This window comes from Poecilia reticulata, linkage group LG8 (genome assembly GCF_000633615.1).
Source record: "Poecilia reticulata strain Guanapo linkage group LG8, Guppy_female_1.0+MT, whole genome shotgun sequence".
NCBI classification, from domain to species: Eukaryota; Metazoa; Chordata; class Actinopteri; order Cyprinodontiformes; family Poeciliidae; genus Poecilia; species Poecilia reticulata.
Window position 1 is genome coordinate 8,173,192 of NC_024338.1, and position 20,002 is coordinate 8,193,193.

Sequence of the window (20,002 nt, forward strand, 5' to 3'; positions counted from 1 at the left end):
AACGTTGAAGCCTTAGCAGGTGAAACCGATTATCAAACTTAAATATATGCAAAATGAGCCAAACTCTGATGCTCTCTGCGCTACAGCGTCTCCTTCAGACATGTTGGACTTTTTTTTTTTTTAGACCAGTGATGCATGATGGCCGCCTCCCCGTCCCATCACAGCCTCTCAGTCACGTTCCACTGCACTAACTCCCAGTAAAAATGCTCTGCGGCGAACAACATTGGGTAAATTTGACCTGTGCAGGAACGCAACAATGGGATATTCCAAATGGAAAATTAAAGTATTTTTTTTTCCTTGGTGATCTTAAGAATTTGTGCTGATGATGAAAAATATCGAAGCTCTACAGGAGGAGGAAAAAGAACAAGGTCCATCTTTGATTAACTAGTGATCAGCTGCAGACCTCTTGCTTGGTAAATACAAGCTTGAAGAGTCAAAATGGCTGCAATGATTAATAAAAATATGAAGTTTAGGCAAAGAAGAAGTGATTGCGGAAGAGCTGAAGACTGTAAGATGATTAAACACTTACATTTAACTCTGCTCATTAACCAGAGGTTCACAATGTGAAAAATGACAGGGAAACTAAAGTATGCATGCTGATTAATCTACTTTCAACATATCGAGTCTGAATAGAAATGTCTATCAGACATTCAGCCTTTCATCCAGAAGAAAAACCCGCATTTGACCCTTTAGCCAAAAACGCATCTGAACAATGCCTTAATGTTGTTCAGAATGGATTTTTTAAATCCTTTCATTTTAGCATAATCTGTTAAATTTTCATTCTGCTTGTCCACCAGATGGCGCCACTTTCCCCTAATCTGAAATATGTAACAAAATTACGCACTTTTGCCCTCTGTGGGCCAGGAAGAAACCGAAACAAACACGCACACACACACACAAAGATGTATACATATTTTAATTTTAGGAAGCTTATTTCTTTTATGTTAATGCAACAATTCAGCTATGTCAAGTCTGCTTAAAAATAACCGTATATTATATTACTGGAAATTTTGGGGACTTGTGAACTTTTGTTCTTAATGGTTGTTTGGATTTTAGAAAAAAAAGGAGTTGACCTCTTGTGCATTTGGTATTAAATAGGGATACAATAGACTGTTAACCGTTATTATAGCAGAGTCTAAAGTGGCCCTAAACAGCTCACCATGTCCTGTTTTTGCTAAGCTGAACAGTGGTGATGATGATGAATAAGCTCTGTCTGAGAACTGGGACGGTGAAAGGAGCAGATTTTCTAATGGTGCAGTTTGCTCCAAATGCCTCCCAGGACATTTCCGATGACACTGGTACCACAGGGCCCGGCTTTTCAAGTCCAGCAACAAGAAACGGGCTTTAAGGGGGGAGAACAGGGCAGAGGTTCAGAAACATTCTTAGAAAATCGAAGTAGCCATGTATGGTGTGCAAAGAGCACCAAAAGTTTGCTGCAACACACTTTGTGTTTTTATTTGCATTTTATATGATTTACCAACACAAAGTAGAGCATAATTATCAAGTTAAATATTAATAGACATGTATGTGCTTCTTATTTACAGAACACATTAATATTATCTCAGCAATTCCATCTGATTTTTCATTAACTTGATCAATTTCCATCTACTCTAGTTTAAAAGCTACAACACTCTCAGACTCTTCAAACCTGCTGTGACTGGCTGAATGTTGCCCAACATGTTGGAAACGTGGAGTAATCACTATAACGTCAGATTGTTGAAATGATTGATTACAGTTGAAAAAATATCTTGGGAAAAACATTATTTCCCCCCATATTTCCTTTATTTGCTTTCCAACACCAAATGAAGTCAACGTAGCATTGAAACAAATAACCAATATACATATTAAAAAAGTATTTTAACCAAAAAACTTCAGCAAATATAAAAGTGAAACAACTTGATGCTAGAATATTCAAACAGAACACTACCGAGCAATTCCTCACTCATTCATCTCCTACAAGAGTCGCACAGTGCTTTATATACACAACTGATGAAGCTCCCAGCTTTGTGACAGACTTGATACATAAATTTAAAACTATTTTTATAGTATTTTAAATCAAGGTTCTACAGCCAGATAAAATATTAACAGTGATGAAGTTTATGGAGCGAGTTCGACTGAGGGATACACAAGCAAAGCATTCACACAAATCATAGCTTTAAGAAATATATTTGCAGCCAACCACTGCAAAACTGCTGAAGCAAAAATATTCTGTGGTACAAAAAATCAAAATAATAACAGGAATGTCCTGATCAGGACTTTTTTTTTAGATTGGAGTTATTTTATCCCATTTAGCTCCCAGAGGTTTCAAATGCTATGTTATCCTTTTTCTGCATAGTGACATATTTTATCTAATCTCTAAAGGTAAGTGTCAAGACATAAAACTATAGTCCCCAGTGAGCTGATAGTAGTAGTTGAAATGGTAGGCCAACGCTAGCATCATTCACTAGCTTTGTTTCCATTACAAATGTGCACAAAACTTTTGTCAATATTCAGCTAATTTCGAGAGAAAAAACACAATTTCGCAACTGCGGTGTTTCTGTTAGACAAGGAACGTAATTAAAATCACACCTAAATAGTTTGTTCACACCATAAGTTCCCCACAATCCACTTACCACTTCCTGTCGTCTACTTCGTCCTTTCCGCCAGTAGTAACATCCGGCTGTTGATCACGTGACTCCTGAGATTCCGAAAAAAGTGTTTCTATTGCAGTTTTGCGAAATACGCTAATTAGGTTACGGCCTAAAAACCACCTCATCCCAGTGCAAAAAAAAAACTTTTTATCCAAAAAATTTGACTTTTTTCGAAAAATAAATGCACTATAAATATAAATGCACTATAAAGCGCATTTATTTGGTGATTCCAAATCGAGCAGTTATATGGTCAGTAGAAACGCAGCTATGGTGAATATTACTTGATTTGTTAGGGAAACCCCGTTTCTTCGACTAATCCCATTTTTCAAACTGGCACCATGAGCATGGGCTGTGGATTTTAATAACTCAGGGAAATAACAAGTAGTGTAGTTGGGTTTAGTTCAGACTCAATTTAAAAATGTGACAGTTTGCATCAGATCAGGACATCCCCCAAAAATAAAGTTCTCATCAAAATTTCCATCTTCACTGAAACTATTCATTCACATGATGCACTATGAGGTACCTTGTTTTTGTCTGCAATAATTTTATATCTAAAATATGATTGGATTAAGCATTCATAAACATAAGGCTTGACAAACACCGGCGACTAGTGGCGGACATGGAAACGTTTTCATCCTGTTCTGGAGAAAGGTCATTAAAGCCAGCAGAGGACAGCAAAAACACCAGAAATCACCACTTTCCTGCTGAAACACCTTTCTCTTAACACCTTTCAAAAAATAAAAAAATAAAATAAAATCTTAAAAACCACGTGTTATGATTATCAACTCCATTAAAGTTAAAGCCTTTCCTTTATCCAAAAGTAGTTACGTCTGAAATGCGCTGCGGCGGAGATGCAGTAGCATGTGGGAACCAGCAGGGGGCAGCAGGCTCTGTGCTGAACGTGACGGCATCAATCATAAGATTACAGAGTCCAGCATATCACAGCTGGGGCAGCTCAGCAGGAAGCATGGCTTCTTCGGTAATCTGTAATCTGCGTGGGCGTCGTACTTCCGCCCTCCCCCATTCACCTCTCCCCCCCCCACGCCCACGCCAAATCAAAACAAAACAATCTCTCCTCCAGCTGTCCGGTCTGGGCGGACAGCTGGGTTCACTCTCACTGCTTCTCATCAAACAAACCTACAATAATAACAAAGTACATAGTATATCCACAATATATCTGACAAACATTTCTGAAATAGTGTGTTAATAAATGCGTTGTTCACACAGCATGACATGTAAAATTATTTATAATAATAAAAAAACAAACACATCTAATGCCAGCAGATTGAATCTCCGTACCTTTCTCTATAAAGCAACTCTAAGCTTAAAAATCAGTGGAGTTCAGATTTCTCTCTTTTTTGTTTTTGGCAATGTTCAGGTAAGAAACAAACAAAAACAAAAAACTAAGAAAGCTGTGTGTTTTAGATGAAGATGGCACTTGTTTTCTCTGCTGTACCATCTAAAGTGCATTAACCAGACGCTATAAGCAGGCGCGGTTATCTAGTACTAACCCATATTCTGATGTATGCAGACATTTAGCTAGCATCTGTAACCATAACAACCACAGCTGCTATATGACATCACCACAAGTAACAAGTCGGCCTTCAAAAAGCCTCGGATGGTCCCTCCGTGACGCCTCCTGTCGCCACGGTTTCCGACCAGAGCTGTCGTTCTCGTCTGGAATGGAAACAAAAAAAAACAACAGCAAAAAAAAAAACCCACCGCTGAAAGTTAAGGCTTAAGTAAAACGTCAGGAGGTTGAAGGTCAGAACTCGTCGTCGGAGCTCAGCAGGAGGGTTTTCTCGTTGTCGCCGCGGGCGCTGAGGTTGCTGTGGCTGCGGGACAGGGACGGCCCGCCGCCGTGCTCCAGCGTGGACTGCTGGGTGTACTGCTGGTAGGCCGGGGAGAAGTTGTGGATGGCGTCCTGGACCATGTCCCCCGGGTTCATGGTCTCCTTCAGGCTGCTGGAGATGCTCTTCATCGGAGCGCAGCGACCTGCAGGGCGAGGCGGGAAAACCACTCAACGCTGGGCGAGAAGTGAAGGGGGGGGGGGGGTTGAACGAGTGACAAAAAAAAAAAAAAGCCTACAGGGATCATTTTTGCAAAGTAATATTTTTTTAAAATGCGCAAAAGGATAAAAAAAATAAAACGGTTCAAACACAAAGCAGCTGAAAATCCTGCCTGTGCTGACTTGAGTCTTAACGCTCAAATCTTTCACTTTGTGATAAAAAGTGAATGTCAAAGTTGACACACATTTTATTTATTATTTATTGATTTTTTTTTGGGAGGTAGAAGCAGTAACTGTTTCGAACCAAAGGACAGATTCAGCCCAGATTTGTTTGGGAACTTAAATGTTGCCTTTTTATAGTACATTTGTTTTGATTCTTTTTAAATTCAAGAACTAGATTTTATTTATATATGCTTGGAAAAACATTTACTTTTATAGTGTATCTATAAAAAAATTTAATGACGTGTAATTTAATCCCCAATTAAAAAACAACTACAGACAAAAAGAACAGATTTCCAAATAATATTTTGGAAATTTGGTTGAAAAATTGCACAAAACGCATTTTAAAAATGCTAAAACAAGCTTTTCTATTACCTTGATTTTTAAATCTTTTAAAATGAGCACAGCTTAAATATAAGTAGTTTTGGTGAGCATTTAGTCTGCAGGATGACGCTCGTACAGCAACAGGAAAACCAAGAAAAACAAACGCATATCAAAAGCAATAAAGACGGCACGTTTCAAATGGTGAAATAATATCACAGAAGGATCACAGACAGAGTAATGAATGACTAACCACAGTTAAATCAGCCTGTAGAGACACAATACAGGGAGGGGAAACGGCGAGGCAGAGTCAGACCTACCGTATTGTCCATAGATGGGAAATGAGCCTTTAAGTGCAGCAGAACGAGGAGCAGAGAAAGAGAGAAGGAACAAAAGAAAGTCAGGCTGAAAACAGCGGCAGAGCAAACAGGAGGAGAAAAAGGAGAGAGACTATCAACGGTTCGTTGAGTTATGGACAGGAGTCAAAGTGAAAAGCGGACAGAGGTCGGCTCTGTCCCGAGCCGCGGCGCGCCGAGCCCGAGGAGTTTGAACGGAGACGGATCCCCCACCCTACCGTACGAGTCCAGCCTCTTGTCCATGTAGACCTTGTAGGTGAAGGCGTGGCGCAGAGCCACGGCGGCGAAGAACATCTCGATGCAGATGATGAAGTTCTGGTAGCCGGCGGCGACCGTTCCCTCCCCCACGGAGAAGTCGGTGGAGTTGATCTGAGGGATGGCGCCGCATTTCTCCAGGATGGCCAGCAGCATGCCTGAGTCGGAAACAAAAAAGGTCAAGGGGAGAAATTTACCTGCTGAGTTTACAGACGCTTAGGAGCATAAAAGTGTTGTTGTTCACTATCAATGATTTTTCTGAACCACTTTTTCCCCCAGTGGGGAATATTTATCCAAAACAAACCTGCAATAATGACCAGATCCATGACAGCATGGTGGGAAGCTAATGCTAGCTTTAGCTTCATGAACTTTGGCCAAACAAAGAAAGCTCCACCACTCTGCAAGTTGTTTCCCCCGTTCTGAAGTTACTTTATTCACTCATTGGAAGATTAATAAATGTTTTAGTCTTCGTCTGGAGGCTTTAAATAATGTAGAAATATTACTGGGCTTTTTCCTTTTCCAGATTCATACCTCGACCTGAATCTGTCTCTCAGGCCTGCTGCACGTGGCTTCAACCACAAACGTGATCAGCAACATTTTCTGGTTACATTTTTTTATTTTTTAGAACAACAAACAAATCAGTCAGAGCTCAGTGACACAAAAAACCTTTAAATATTGAAGCAAATGTGTAAATTTGTGGGAAAAAAGTGATAAATTATTATTAAGATACTGAATTTTAGGTTGAAAGGCACCGATTTGAAAATTTGGGCCGATATCTGTAACAGATATTAATTCCCCTAAATTAACAAGACAAGAATCAATATTAGTTATTAATATCGGTAAATATTTACCTACTTAAACACAGTTACGTACATCACTATTTGAAAAAGCTTTTGTTATATTTAGGGATGCACAATATATCGACACCAACATTGGTATCGGCCGATATTAGTCTTTTTTTTAGTTATAATATCGATCCGATAAATAAAGCTGGGCCGAGACATCGGTGCATCTGCAGTAACATTTCTGCTGACTCTGTTGTGACGTCCTCACCCTGCCAGAAGGAGAGGAAGATGACCGACTTCACCATGAAGAACTTGAGCACGGGGTTGTAGGGGACGAGCAGCTCGCGCGTTGCAAAGTAGAAGAGGAAGAGCGCGTAGAGCGACAAGCTGACAGAGATGTTGTAGATGATGGTGACGTACAGGTAGCCGCTCGCCACGCTGGAGAGCAGAAACACAGAACAGTCTGATGAATGAACACACAAACTGAGGCCACCCAGGMTTGACGTACACAACAAGCCTCATCCCTGGGTGAGGCTTGTTCTGAACCCAGGGATGAGGGATGTTCTGAACCAATACCCAAAGTGTTCATCAAAACACTTTGGGTATTGAGTGTTTTTGTGTGAGCGGGTTTTGCGGTCGACTCTTACTTGAAGTCTCCGTCTTTGTATTTTCCAAAGGCCTGAAGAATGACGGTGATGACCGCCATCAGAGGTTTGACCACGCAGAACTGGAGAGTGGCCTGAGGGAGCATGAGAGGACGGTTACCGACGGCGGTGGGCAGGTAGCAACAAGGAAAGGCAGGTGAGCTTTATAGGCACAGAGACGCACCGAGAAACCAGCTGGGGAGCCGTGATTGGCCAGCCAGAAGGAGCTCGAAAATAATATTTGTTTTTCCAGATCTTCGAATGTGTAAGAGTTATCATGTTCTGATCTATTCACTATAAAGAAAGGGTGACTGTATCTCAAGAGTTTCCATCCATCCAAAAGGCAAACATTAAAAATTCTTGACCAGTTCTTGACTTTAGAGGAAAATGTTTTGAAATATCTTATCAGCTGTATTTTACTGGGCTTGGTTTAATGGACAAGGTTGACTCTCACATCATGCAGCAATTGATACCTGTTTGCAAAACCTGAGGAAACCGATGGAGTAGGCCTTTCCCCACAGACAGCAGGTCCCGTACATGCAGCTTGACCTATGGGAGGGCAAAGGTCGACACAGGAAGAGTTCATGGTTTTAGGGTCATCGTCATGTAAAATAAGTGAAGTCAAGATTAAACTGAAAGCTAAGCTAGCAGCAAATGAAACTTACTCGATGGGTTTCCCTCTGATTTCAGCCATGATGGCGCTCTCTCCTCCCAGATATTCATAACACAAACTCAGGAAGTTGTAGATGACAAACGCTGCAAAGGGAGGAGTGCAGAATTAATCGTATATTATTTTTCAAACCTTTAAAAATAACTAGATTTATTCTTTGGAAAACAAAGCGGTTGCTGTGGCATTACTCAGTTATGAAATCTCCGCAGTGCCCGACACCTCTCTCATGATTACAGCTCTGTTTTGCTGATTCTGCCAGATTCCGACTTGGAAATGAATCCCACCCCATCTGCTGGTTTTGTCTGCGCATAAATACTAAAGCGCCGGTCTCTAGTGTGGCGGTGGATCAGCGTGATAAGAGGGAACCTCTGGGAACCCTGTTCATGGAAAACAAACTCCTGGGAGAGCTGGTGTTCGTGGAACGCAGCCATGGTACAGAAAAAATAGAGCTGATGTCATGCGCTGGCTTGTTCAGGCGCCGTATTGTATTCCTGCTTGGTGCATATGTGTGTCTTTTGCAGGCAAGGACCCTGGATTTCAGCTGCAACACTAAGATTTTAATGGATTTGAGGATTTCTGTTCTTTATTCAACCTATCAGCTGTAAAAAAAAAAAAAAAAAAACTCGTCTTCTGTTGAGTCAAATAAAAATGGTGTATCGGGAAGTATGTTTTGAGTTGACACGATTAATCGGATTCATCGTGATTAATCAATTATTGAGATAATTGTCAACTAATTTAGTATTCGATTAATCTTCAACTGGAGTATACAGACTTAGAAAAGGGTCATTTGCTGAAAGAGCAAATCAGTAATTATGCCAAAACTGTAGAAATGATAAGCGTTTTGCATTTTAGATAAAAAAAACCTTTTTAATCCATAATTAATCACGATTAATCACACATTCATCCTGATTATTGAGATAATTGTCAACTAATTTAGTATTCGATTAATCTTTAACTGGAGTATTCAGACTTAGTAATTATATCAAAACTGTATAAATTATATAAGCGTTTTGCATTTTAGAAAAAACAAAAGCCTTTTTGTCCAATTTGATTTACCCAAAACTCCTCAAGTGGCAGTTTTAGCTTCACTTGCTTCAAATTTTGTAAAAAAGAAAATCTCCCATGAACTTTTTTTTTTGTCATTCCCTCATTAAACCAAATCTGGAGTGTTGCTTAAACGAAAAATCTACAGTGTGCCAGTTTTTAAAAAATCAGATTAATTGTCAGAATAATCAGATTAATCGATAGCTGAAATGTATTTGAGACTTTTAGCACCTTGCAGAAACCCTGAATGCGGTTGGAAGTACAGAGATAGTTGGAAGTTCGGTTCTCAAGCGGCTCGTCGATGTTGTGTTTAAAAGCCTGCAGGCGGCTGGCGACCGTTATGCTGCTTGAGCAAACATGTCAGGCTCTATCTGCTGTTGTGTCTTTCCAGACAGGCTGCAAAACACCTAAAGCTAACAAACATCTAATTTTGGGTAAAGGCCCTTTTGCAGAGGAGTACATAAACATGGAAGCGCTTCCTGCTCCCCCTGGTGGAACCCGCAGATGCTGGCTCCCCTCTGTCTGCGCTCTGTCTTTTAATTTTACTGTCCAAAGCGGCTGAGCTCAACTGTGTATAGCAGTGAAAATACTCGCCAGAGCACAGTCGGCAGCAGCGGCGGCAGCAGCAGCAGCACAGAGCTGGCTTTGTTAAGAGTTGCATAATCACAGATGCTGTGTTTTTCCCTCTAAAACAAACTCAGGCCTCGTAGCTTGAAAAGGTCAAGCAGTGCATGAAATCAAAACGTTAATGGAAACGCTTAGGAGAAAATTTCCAAGAATAATAATCACAATAGTGCATAAAACAATCCACTTTTCTTTAGACTGATATGTGATTGTTAATATATATTAAATGCTTCATGTCGCATATTAAAATAGAGAACAGAAAGACATGAGGTGAGTCTAAACCGCAGTTATTTTCAGGTGTTGGTGGAAGAGACGCCCCCTGCAGGTTATGCGCTGTGCTACACCAGCTGTCAGTAATCCGTATTGCTCCTTAGGACTTGCACATGTTTTTTTTTCAGCTTGCCAAAAAGTTGTCCTGTTCCTGCTTTGAGAATTTTCTGACGCTAAGATCATTGTAGGATCTAAAATACGAGCCTGCAGTCACAGCTTATAAAAACCGAACTCTGTTTAAGGCTGTTTGGGATAAAACTTCCAGGTGCAGCGAATGTTTCTGGGAMGATATTCTTATGGCGAGTTGCAGGATCTGCTTCGCGTCACTGCTCAGTTCCTGCACCTCCATTAATCTAAGTATTCACTTTCACCATGGCAGGCAAAAACAGCACATTTTCTTGGACAGATCAAGTGTCAACTTCCAAAATTGATCAAAACTAAAAGTTCGAAAATTGTKTCAGAAAACCCAAACGATGACCAGGGAGCAACGGGGTATTTTTGCTGTACAGGTATTAAACGGCAAAGTTTTGGGTGACGGGTGAAAACACGCTGCAAACACGTAAATTACACAAAATCCAAAACAYACACAAAAMAATAACTGCAAACRAAAAATGYTGCAATCGCAGCAAACAGAACTAAAAGAGAAAATACTGTAAATAGCAAAAACAACAGAAGGACAAAATGTTGCAAACTTGCTCCACAAAACCCGGAAGTCCTCCAGGCCACTAGGGGTTGTCTGGAGTCATTAATGTTACCTAAATACGCTGCTGTTCAACAGCTCCTGTGCTATGTTGTAAAGTCAGTTTCTCTCTTCTTCCAACTTTCTTCAAAACATCCCAACTTCACTGAGGGTCTGAACCTGTATGATTTGGTGGTCGACTCCCCCTAGTGGTCTGGAGGACTTCCATTTTGTGGTGCGAGTTTGCAGCGATTTATACTTGCTGTTGCTTTTGCTATTTTCCTTTTTTGCTTCTATTTCTTGTGGTTGCAGAATTTTTTTATTTAAATTTGTTTCACTAGTCAGTCACGTTTATATGTAGAGCACATTTCAGCAACAAGGCAGTTCAAAGTGTTTTACACCACTAAAACATAAAGCATGAATAATTTATGAAACAAGCAATAAACATCACTTTTTTCCAAATTACATCAAAATCATTGAGCAAATACATATCAAACATATGATCTATCTTCTAGTTATTCTGAATCAACAGACACTACAAACAGGTTGCATTTTAAGAACTCAGTGTTTCAGYGGWTCTGTARKTKTTTGGAAGTTTGTKCCAGATTAGAGGATGATAGAAGCTGAATGCTGCTTCTCCGTGTTTGGTTCTGGTTCTGAGAAGCAGACCCGACCAGAACCAGAAGACCTGAGTGRTCTGGAAGGTGGATACCATGGCAACAGGTCTTTAATGCTGATGTTGTCAATTTTTGCTTCTGTTTATCRTCATTGCAACTTTTTTATTTGCATTTGTGYTTTCTTTTTTGCGATTGTGTATTTGTATTTGCATCATTTACTTGTAAAGGCGGATACCCTAAAAGACTTGGAGCTATAATTGCAGCAAAATAAGATTCTGCAAAAATATTGCTGAATACAAACGAATGCCACACTTTTTATGTTTGTTTATGAATCTCCTTTCTCCCACTCCACACTTATATTAATACAATTTTGTGTTTAATAATTTAACCATCGTCTGATGAGATTGACTGGACAAGTAATGATCAATCTGCCCAAAGGTGGGATCCTTTCTCAAGGGTTTGTCCGTGTTCACACGGTTGCTAGGAAACTGGTTTCCCCCTCCTCTGTAATCCCAACAGGCCTTGGAGACGTGACAACAAAGATGGCAACCTTTGTAAACGAAGACATTACAAAGGCCATCTGCCACYGGGGTTTCACATAAATCCTCCCGGTCTCATTTCCAGCAGGAGACGCACTCTGAAACACTCAGCTGTTCATTCTGCCCTGACGTTTTTTTGTCTACCGGGGTCAGCTTCGGGCTCTGGCTGTGCACCAACCTTCATAGCAGTCTCTGACTGTGTCGAAGTACACGTAATACTCCTCATTGGTGAAGAAAAGCAGGCTGAGCCAGGAGTCGAAGGCGTAGATGGGCACGATGAACAGGATCCTGACTATGTGTCTCTGCTCGTTTGGAGAGCTGTAGTAACGGAGGTGCATGTAGATCTACGAAGAAGATTTGGAGAGAAATAATAAGACAAACATTTTTACTCCATCTTAAGCTAGAAATTAGCACACAAAGGTGAAGGTAGTGTCTGAGTAAACAACAGGGTATCTGCAGGTTTCAGCAAATTAAATTTAAGACCTTTTTAATGCCACCTTGAATCAAATTTAAGACCGGAAAGCTATAAATATGGGAGATGATTGGGGGATTTGTGCTATATTACAACAAAAATAAATAAATACAGACACATTTCTGGGGTCGTTTATGGCTCTTAGCAGTGGCTCTCACATTGCACATGGCTCTCTACAGCCTTAACCCCCATAGAGCCTAGCTTAATCTTTTAATTTTAAAGAATACACCTAGCCTCACACATGTTGGCAACATAAGTGAACCAGTGGCGACAACGAAGGTTTGTACTTACCCATGATAGATGCAAAAAAGCTAGCTAGCAATGGTATATTAGCATTTAGCTAACGGTAGTTACAGAACGCAATGAAGATGTCTGCGTGCGTCTCAAACTTTTGACTCACAGAAAGGTCCCAAAAGAAAAGAAAAAAAAATTGTAGGAGATTAAAAGGTTCTGCCATGACACAATTTAAGACCTGTGACTAACACATTTAAGGCCATCTCACATTTTATTGTGAGATGGCCTCACGAATTTAAGATATTTTAAGGCTTTCATTATATATACATGAATTTCAGACTTTTAAAATCCTTTCTAGGGAGGCACAGACACCTTAAACAAGAAGCAAAGGGTTAATTGCCTGGTAGTAATGGGACACTGGGAGGAACCTGAGAACAAAGTGCAGTAACTGGGAAGACTGTCAGCCAGAGCTCTCGGGTGTCTGTCCCACTGTTTTAAAAAGTTGTTATTATCAAAAACTGTAAACAAACTGAGCCGGGATCGATCACCCCACAACATCCGGGACATAAACCCAAGCATGCACCCAAAAGTGACGAAACACAAACAACAAACCGAGACGTTATGGAAGTCTTGAACGAGTAGCTCTGGTTTGTGTGAATCTAATGTTTTACTGTCCTTTTTGGTTTTACAAACAAGCTGTTTGACACTAAACCCAACCTGCTGAAACCAGAATCTTCGCGGACAGTGTTAACTTGTCGAACTCGGGCACTGGAGGCGCGATAGCCGGCAGGATGTGTGCGTGTGAACCGGCGTGTGGGGGGTTGTTTTTAGGAAACTGACACCAAGCTTTTATCACTCCTATTCAGAGCAGCAGACGGCAGGAACAACAGGGTAATCATTCATCACCGGGACTCCTCTGCCTGCTCCATCCGGCCCCCCAACCTCCTGCTTTTCCCTCCTTACACAATGTCCGCACCTATTGCCCTTCCCCCACTACCCCAGACCCACACCTGGGGTGTAGTGATGACAAGTGGGTGACCACACACCAAACAAGCTGGTCCATTTACACACATTGTTCCTAGGTGGCCTTGGGCTGAACAGGCACGCCCACAAACACGAGCAAAAACCACTCATCTCCTGATTATTGATGAGGTGCTAGTGGAGCACCTGTTGCCTGAGCGACAACAGCCTATTCTTTAACTCTGAATGTGAAGAGCATCGGCAAACAATGAGAGACAAGTGATCTAGCCTTCGGGGTATGACAGATCTGCAGGTCATGAAGGCACAAAACAAAAAACTGATGTAATAAGCTCATCAGCAGAGCCATCACTGAACACAAAACATCTAGCAGCTTCAAGACAAACTGGAGATCTGCTGTAGACTTTGCAAATTTTGAAAGGTCTCCACTGCAAATAATAGAACTTTTTTTTTGGTCAATTTTGAGCAAAAGAAACATGATTCTGGTCACTTTCGTTGAAAAGTACATAGCAAAGTTTTAATCATTTCATTAAAAGCAGAGCTTGCTGGACTCCTCACAAGAGAAGATAAAAATGTCTGGTTATTGTAGCCAACGTTTTCTATTTTAAGATTTTAATTTGCTATAGTTTTGCCTTGGTTAAAAAGGAAAAAGTCTCCATCTGCACCAACCACCTGTGTAAGAGGTTGGCAAGTTTGAATCATTCTTGAATTGAAGTCATGGGCCGTACAAAATCACCGCAGACACCGCAAATGGACCCTGGACCGCACCTTGGACACCCCTCATCTCCAGGCAACAAAAGACTTTGGGTGTGCTCGGGTGTTTAGCGTGTGTAAACATGAATACAAAGATTAAATAAAATCTCTTTGATGGTGCCAGTAGCAGTTTCTGATACGAGTGAAGTGGGCAGACGCCCGGGGCGGCTCCTCCTAAAGGGCGGCATCAGTTTCCACACTAGGAAACGATTCTGAAGCTAAACCTGTAGCCTGCTTCTTTCGTGAAAAGTATCTTTTTATAACAGTTGTGCAAATTAACTTGTGATTCCTGAAGTGCAATATAGTTTAACATGTCTTATTTAAGAAATTTGGATTGACAGTTGTGCAGTGAAATTTGTGAATCCATCAAAATCCAACTGCATCACACACGGTTATATAAATGTTGGACTAATGGTGCCATTTATTTCAATTTTGTACTTGTAAACTTTTAGCTGCAAATACTGTGTGCCTTACTAAATGTGTTAAGTACTATTCTTGTTTTTCCCACAATTTCTTTTTCAAATGTATAAAAATACATTTTATGCAAATCAGCAAATAACTGCCAAGATTAAAAAGAAAAGAGTTCTCCTAACAATCCAATTTTTGATGCCACACCACTTGGATATTTTCTGTGGGTTTTTTTTGTCTTTGTCTGAAATGTAATTTTAATGTGCACCTCCTTTTTTGTTTATTTTTATTTAGTTTTTTTTACTGTTCTCTTGTCTTTGTTATTTTGTAGATAAATTCCACTGACCTACGACAGGTTGTTAGCCTATAGTTAGTGTTTGTATTTTATGAACTAATTGGTGAATTAATAAATAAAAAGAACTTAAAAAAATATTTAAATAAATTTAGAGTGTGTCTCTGATGGTACATGGCAACCTAAGTGATCTCACGGTGGAGGATGTTGGCCCTGCGCTCCAAACGGCCTAGAACCGACCCTGGACGGTACCGCAATCAGGAGGCTAAAGACGGATTTAGCTCAAAATGTCCGCCTCTTACCTGGTGACACGTGATGAGAAGCGCCGTCCAGACGAAGAACCCGGAGATGGTCTGGGCAGTGGAGGTCATGAGGAAGAACTGCTCCTCCGGCCTGAACACCAGGGGGATGGGAGCCCAGGAGGAGTTGGACCCCTGAGGGGCCACGGTGCTCAGGAAGCCCGGAGGAAGGCCATCAGGAGAGTCGCTTCCCAGCCTCTCCGACAGGCGCTTGGCTCGCCACCAAAGCTGACTCATCTGTTTGGAGACAGCGGGGCCTCGTCAGTGATCATGCTTCATGCGACACAAATCAGCCCAAACTTGAGCAGTTCGTCTAAACGACTTATAAATCCTGAATCAAACAAACGTCATGTGAAAATACAGCTGAACAGAACTACATGAGCCTGAGCTGTGACCTAAATCTGCAGCCAATATTCACTGATGTTAGAGAGCGAGAGAGAGAGAGAGAGAGAGAGAGAAAAAACAGCGAAAGTAGGACAGTGCACAGATCTAAAATGCAGAAGGCGTCGGGTGGATGTGACGTGAGATGAAGAGCGAGGGGGTGAGAGGAGATGGCATGAGGTAGGTGGGAGAGGAGAGAATCACGGGAATGCAAAAAAATAACAAAAACCACAGAGATATTAACATGAAACAAACTGAGATTGGTTATTTCTCTGCGCAGAGGGCAGGAAGAGGCGTGCTAAAGATAGAAACACCATAGAAACGAATTTCCAGAGAACAGAAATCAGCTCAAAACATGATACACACCAGAAAACCTTTGACCACCTTCAATTATCTACATAGAAGCAAATAAATAAAGTGAAATACACAAGTATCTAATTTTCGGTTTCGTTCCATAAATGCAGAAAGAAAAGGTTCATAACAACTAATGTCATCACTGAGTTCTTTAGAAAGTTCCAAACTATTCCAGAAGTAAACGCCCAGACTTTGTGACCCGTTTTTAAGCCGATAAACAAGCAGGTTAGACGGATGGATGCAATAAGTTGCAAAAATACACATTTCTTCCCCATACTTCCTTATTTTTTTTCCACATACTTAGAAAACACGTTTTCTATAGAAAACACATTTAGATGTTTCCCTGACGGCTTTCACCTAGACCTCTGATGCGCGCCACCTATTCGCACAGCACTCAGACAAATGAAAGCCAGGCGGACTAAACTTGAGAGCTTGTCACATCAAAAAGACGCCCAACACGGCCGACGCGCATCGCTCACCTTGACGACTACGTCGGCGCCTCGGTGGCGCTTCCAGGAAAGTGACGATCAACTCGTTCGTACTCAAAACTAATTTTCATGATTACTGCCCGAGCCCTTCTGAGTAGCAGCTAAATATAGGCGTCTGTGTGGTGTGTGTGTACGCTGCGGTCATGGGTGACTCATGCCCCTTGCCTTGAGACTCAATAAGCTTGTGACAATGCAGAAGCAGGGAGCGCATCAGGAAGGAAGGAGGGAAGGTTGTAACAAATGAAACAGAAAACGAGGTAGTTTAGAATTGATAAGAAAACGAAAAATGTAGAAAAATCCCCATTTGATGCATCAACAACCTCCATCAGATTTGTAGCAGTCTGAAAAACCTGTGTCATGTTTGTAGACTAAGAATGGCAGGAAATAGATATATTCTTTTTATTTAATCCATTTAATAAACATCAAAACTATTGTCCTGCATTTGCTGAGTGACCTGGATCAACAACCAGAGCCGATTCAATGAAAACTGACTCATTCCCATTGTTTTTCATCTCCCCTTATGAAAAAAAAAAAAGAACAAAAACGGGTGAACATTTTAATTTTTTTTTAAATCATCATCTTCATCTACGTTCTTTCTTTAAACTCATAAAACACAAATCTTTCTGGACGATAATTTGTAGCTCTGAGACCAGTTTCAAACAATATATCAATAATGGACGTTCACTCTCTCAAAAACCAATACACTTTAATTTTGAAAGAAGAGCAGTTAACACTGGAACTGGAAGATAATGTAAATATCCAAAATAAAGTGAACAGAACGGAAATAAAAACAACCCAGAACCAAAACCGTAAGTAAAGCAGCTTTTGACTTTCCGTTCAAAATTAACCATCAGAACAGAAATGATCAATCTAATTTGAATTTATCATGTGACTCAACGCAGATATTCAATAAATTTGATTATGGGTGTCGCCAGATTAAAAGTACCCTTTGAAAATTATCAACCTTTAAGCAGATATTAAACATACTTTTCATTAAGTTTTTATTTCAAAAAAAGAAAAAACGCTTTTTAAAAAAATTGATCTCATGTAATATAATTTTAAATGTCATGCTTTCATTAACGGTAAGTGAAAAATCATTAGAATTTACAGGAATAAAGGCATCAATATAATGTGATAAAGTTTCTGAAATAAAAAGGATATTTCAATAATATTCTTGTTTATTGAATGGGTCTGTATATCAAATATATTTCTTTACCAGATTGTTCAGGAAACTCGGGACAGATCAGATAATCTATTATAGTCATTTTCAAACACCAGCCCTTTTTTTTGTCGTACTTCTCAGTATGACCACCATGTATAATTCAACGATTCGCTTTTGATTTTCTCCACACACTGGTTAAAAAACAAGCAGCGGTCTGAAGGTTTGCCACGGCCAACAAACTCCCTGAAAACCTGAGATGTGCAGAAAACGGTTAAATTGCAACTGAAGACGTTTTTGTTTACAGCAGATTTCAATAAAACAAATCTGACCAATGAACTGCTTGTCTGATGAGTGATTAAAGCATCAGATTTGGATTTAAATTTATATTCAGTTTTGACTTTTAAATCTGCATTTTAACTGCTGTTTCTTTGTGTGTGTTTGTGACACGGTTAACTCCCTAATTTAAAGCAAAAATGTATTTTCTTTTTGCTTTTCCTTTCAGCATTTTTGGATTTTTACTGTATCGACACTCCTGCACAACTATTGGTTAAATTACAAACATAGCTGAAGTTCATTACATCCATTCAGAGCTTCAAATCTGGACTAGATTAATGCGTCCAAATGACAGATTAAATAAAAACAGTGAGTTTTAAAATGTAAAACTGAGAGGCMGTGATTTTAAGGCTTTTTGTCTATTTCTTGATTCTAGTTTTCAAGCCAATAACAACCAATGCTTTAAACCTTAATTTGTCACATATTCAATAACATTTTTTTTTTAATGAAAATGTGTTCCTCTGTAGTTTACAATAACCTAAAATGGTCTTGGATCATAGAAATCAACCTTAATGGTTCTATAAATCCAATGAAAGTTTCAAAAATGACTAACTGTATTTTTCAGTCAGTGTAGAATATCTGGTGTGGTTTTCAAAAAGAACCTAAATGAAAAGCCCCCCAAAAAACAYGAATTTGTTTTTGTTTGTTTCACTGGTATAAAATAACGCACATAAAGTTGAATTATTTAACGTACTTTAGTTCTATAAATTCAGCAGAATGGCCCTTTAAAATGAGAAAAGGAGCGATAGATAAGAACCAGAGAGGGTTAATCTCTCGAATCTGCCAGCTTGTAGCTCCAGTAACAGCTTACTGGTTCCCAGTGGGCCACAGACAACAGATAGGAGCAGCTCATCGATCCTGCTGACTTCATCCGAGGATAGGTTTCACAACACGGGTTGTACTTTGAGCTGTATCGAACCAGCTGCCTTTGGGGTAAAGCATTCACAAATAAATCTGCTGTCACGTCAGCAGGAATGAACAAAATCATTTCATAACGCAGGAAATTAGAGACGTATACGTTACATGTGGGGAGAGAAATAACGGATAACAAATAACAATATTTGCCCTAAAGCTGATATTGATTTTGATTACGCATTCAGAAGTTGAGCGAGCTCGGAGACAGACAAAACAAAACGGACTAATATTTCCTGCTGAATGTCTCCGTGTTGCTAATGCAAGCTTACCTCCTTTGTAGATGTTTGAATCCAAGCATCAATTTAGCTCTTCATCTCCAGCTGAATGGCGAACCTTCAGGAGTCCAAGCTAAAAGTTGAAGAGCTAACGGCTAATATCGAGTCGACAGCGAGCCACGTATGTAATCACAGCATTATTATCTGAACACCGGAAGCTTCTCCCTCTCTTCCCATAAAAGCTGTGAAGTATCGCCCGCTCGGCAGCTGATCCGCTCGCTGCTAGCTAGCGAGTAGCAAAGCTTCCCACCGCCCAAAGCCTCGCTTTACATGAAGATATAACCAAGAATTGAAGTCGRTTAAGAGACCCCACGGAAAAACGGTAGTAAAAAGAAAGAGAACTTTTTWTTTTTTTTTTTTAGAAGCAGTCCAAAACAAAATGACCACAGACCGTTACTTCGCCCACATCATAAAGCTGTGTGTCAACAGCCGCTCGTTGGAACTCTGCTCCTAGAGCGCATGCGCGCCCAGTTAATGGTTGGTTACGTCCAAGTTCTCAACACCACTCCCCTCCTCCTTCAACTTCCAGAGAACCACACATTTTTAATGGCGAAGTGTAGACTAAACTTGTCCAATATTGCAAATTTTCTAGTTTTACCTAATCAATTTTAAAAGTTTAAAACAAAACGTCTTTATGAAATTATGCCAAATATTTCTAAGTAGTTATGCTTTAAATAAACGAGAGAAAACCCTGACCGTAATGAAACAAGATCAGGAAAAAAATAATAAAAATCACCCGTTTTGATGGACAAATGGGTGGAAGACATAAGTGATAATTAGGTAAAGGAGCTGATGGAATGGACTGACAGGTGTACAACTTTTAAATGAGGGCCTGGACATATTTCCAATATCCTCTCATATGTATCCAGACCCTGCATTTTTTCCTCCCTAAACGCAAGACTCCAGCTCATTAAGACTCCAGCTCATTAAGACTCCAGCTCATTAAGACTCCAGCTCATTCATTCATGCAAGTACAAATATAAAAAAAAAAACCAAC

General features: G+C 40.1%; 1 protein-coding gene across 2 annotated transcripts; it reads right to left on the reverse strand.

Annotated features, from left to right (window-relative positions):
* Positions 1 to 1,744: 1,744 nt before the first annotated feature.
* LOC103468445 (transmembrane protein 184B-like) lies at positions 1,745 to 19,461 on the reverse strand. Of its 2 annotated transcripts, XM_008415541.2 has the most exons (10): positions 19,000 to 19,461; positions 15,101 to 15,334; positions 11,840 to 12,005; positions 7,884 to 7,974; positions 7,692 to 7,767; positions 7,222 to 7,313; positions 6,843 to 7,012; positions 5,753 to 5,947; positions 5,499 to 5,525; positions 1,745 to 4,625 (listed from the first exon to the last, which is right to left on the reverse strand). In XM_008415541.2, exons 2-10 carry the CDS (start codon positions 15,332 to 15,334, stop codon positions 4,396 to 4,398), a joined length of 1,281 nt encoding a protein of 426 aa, XP_008413763.1. In that variant the 5' UTR covers positions 19,000 to 19,461; the 3' UTR covers positions 1,745 to 4,395. The 2 variants fall into 2 exon arrangements, with proteins under 2 accessions (XP_008413763.1, XP_008413764.1); XM_008415542.2 differs by lacking the exon at positions 5,499 to 5,525.
* Between the last annotated feature and the right edge of the window lie 541 nt (positions 19,462 to 20,002).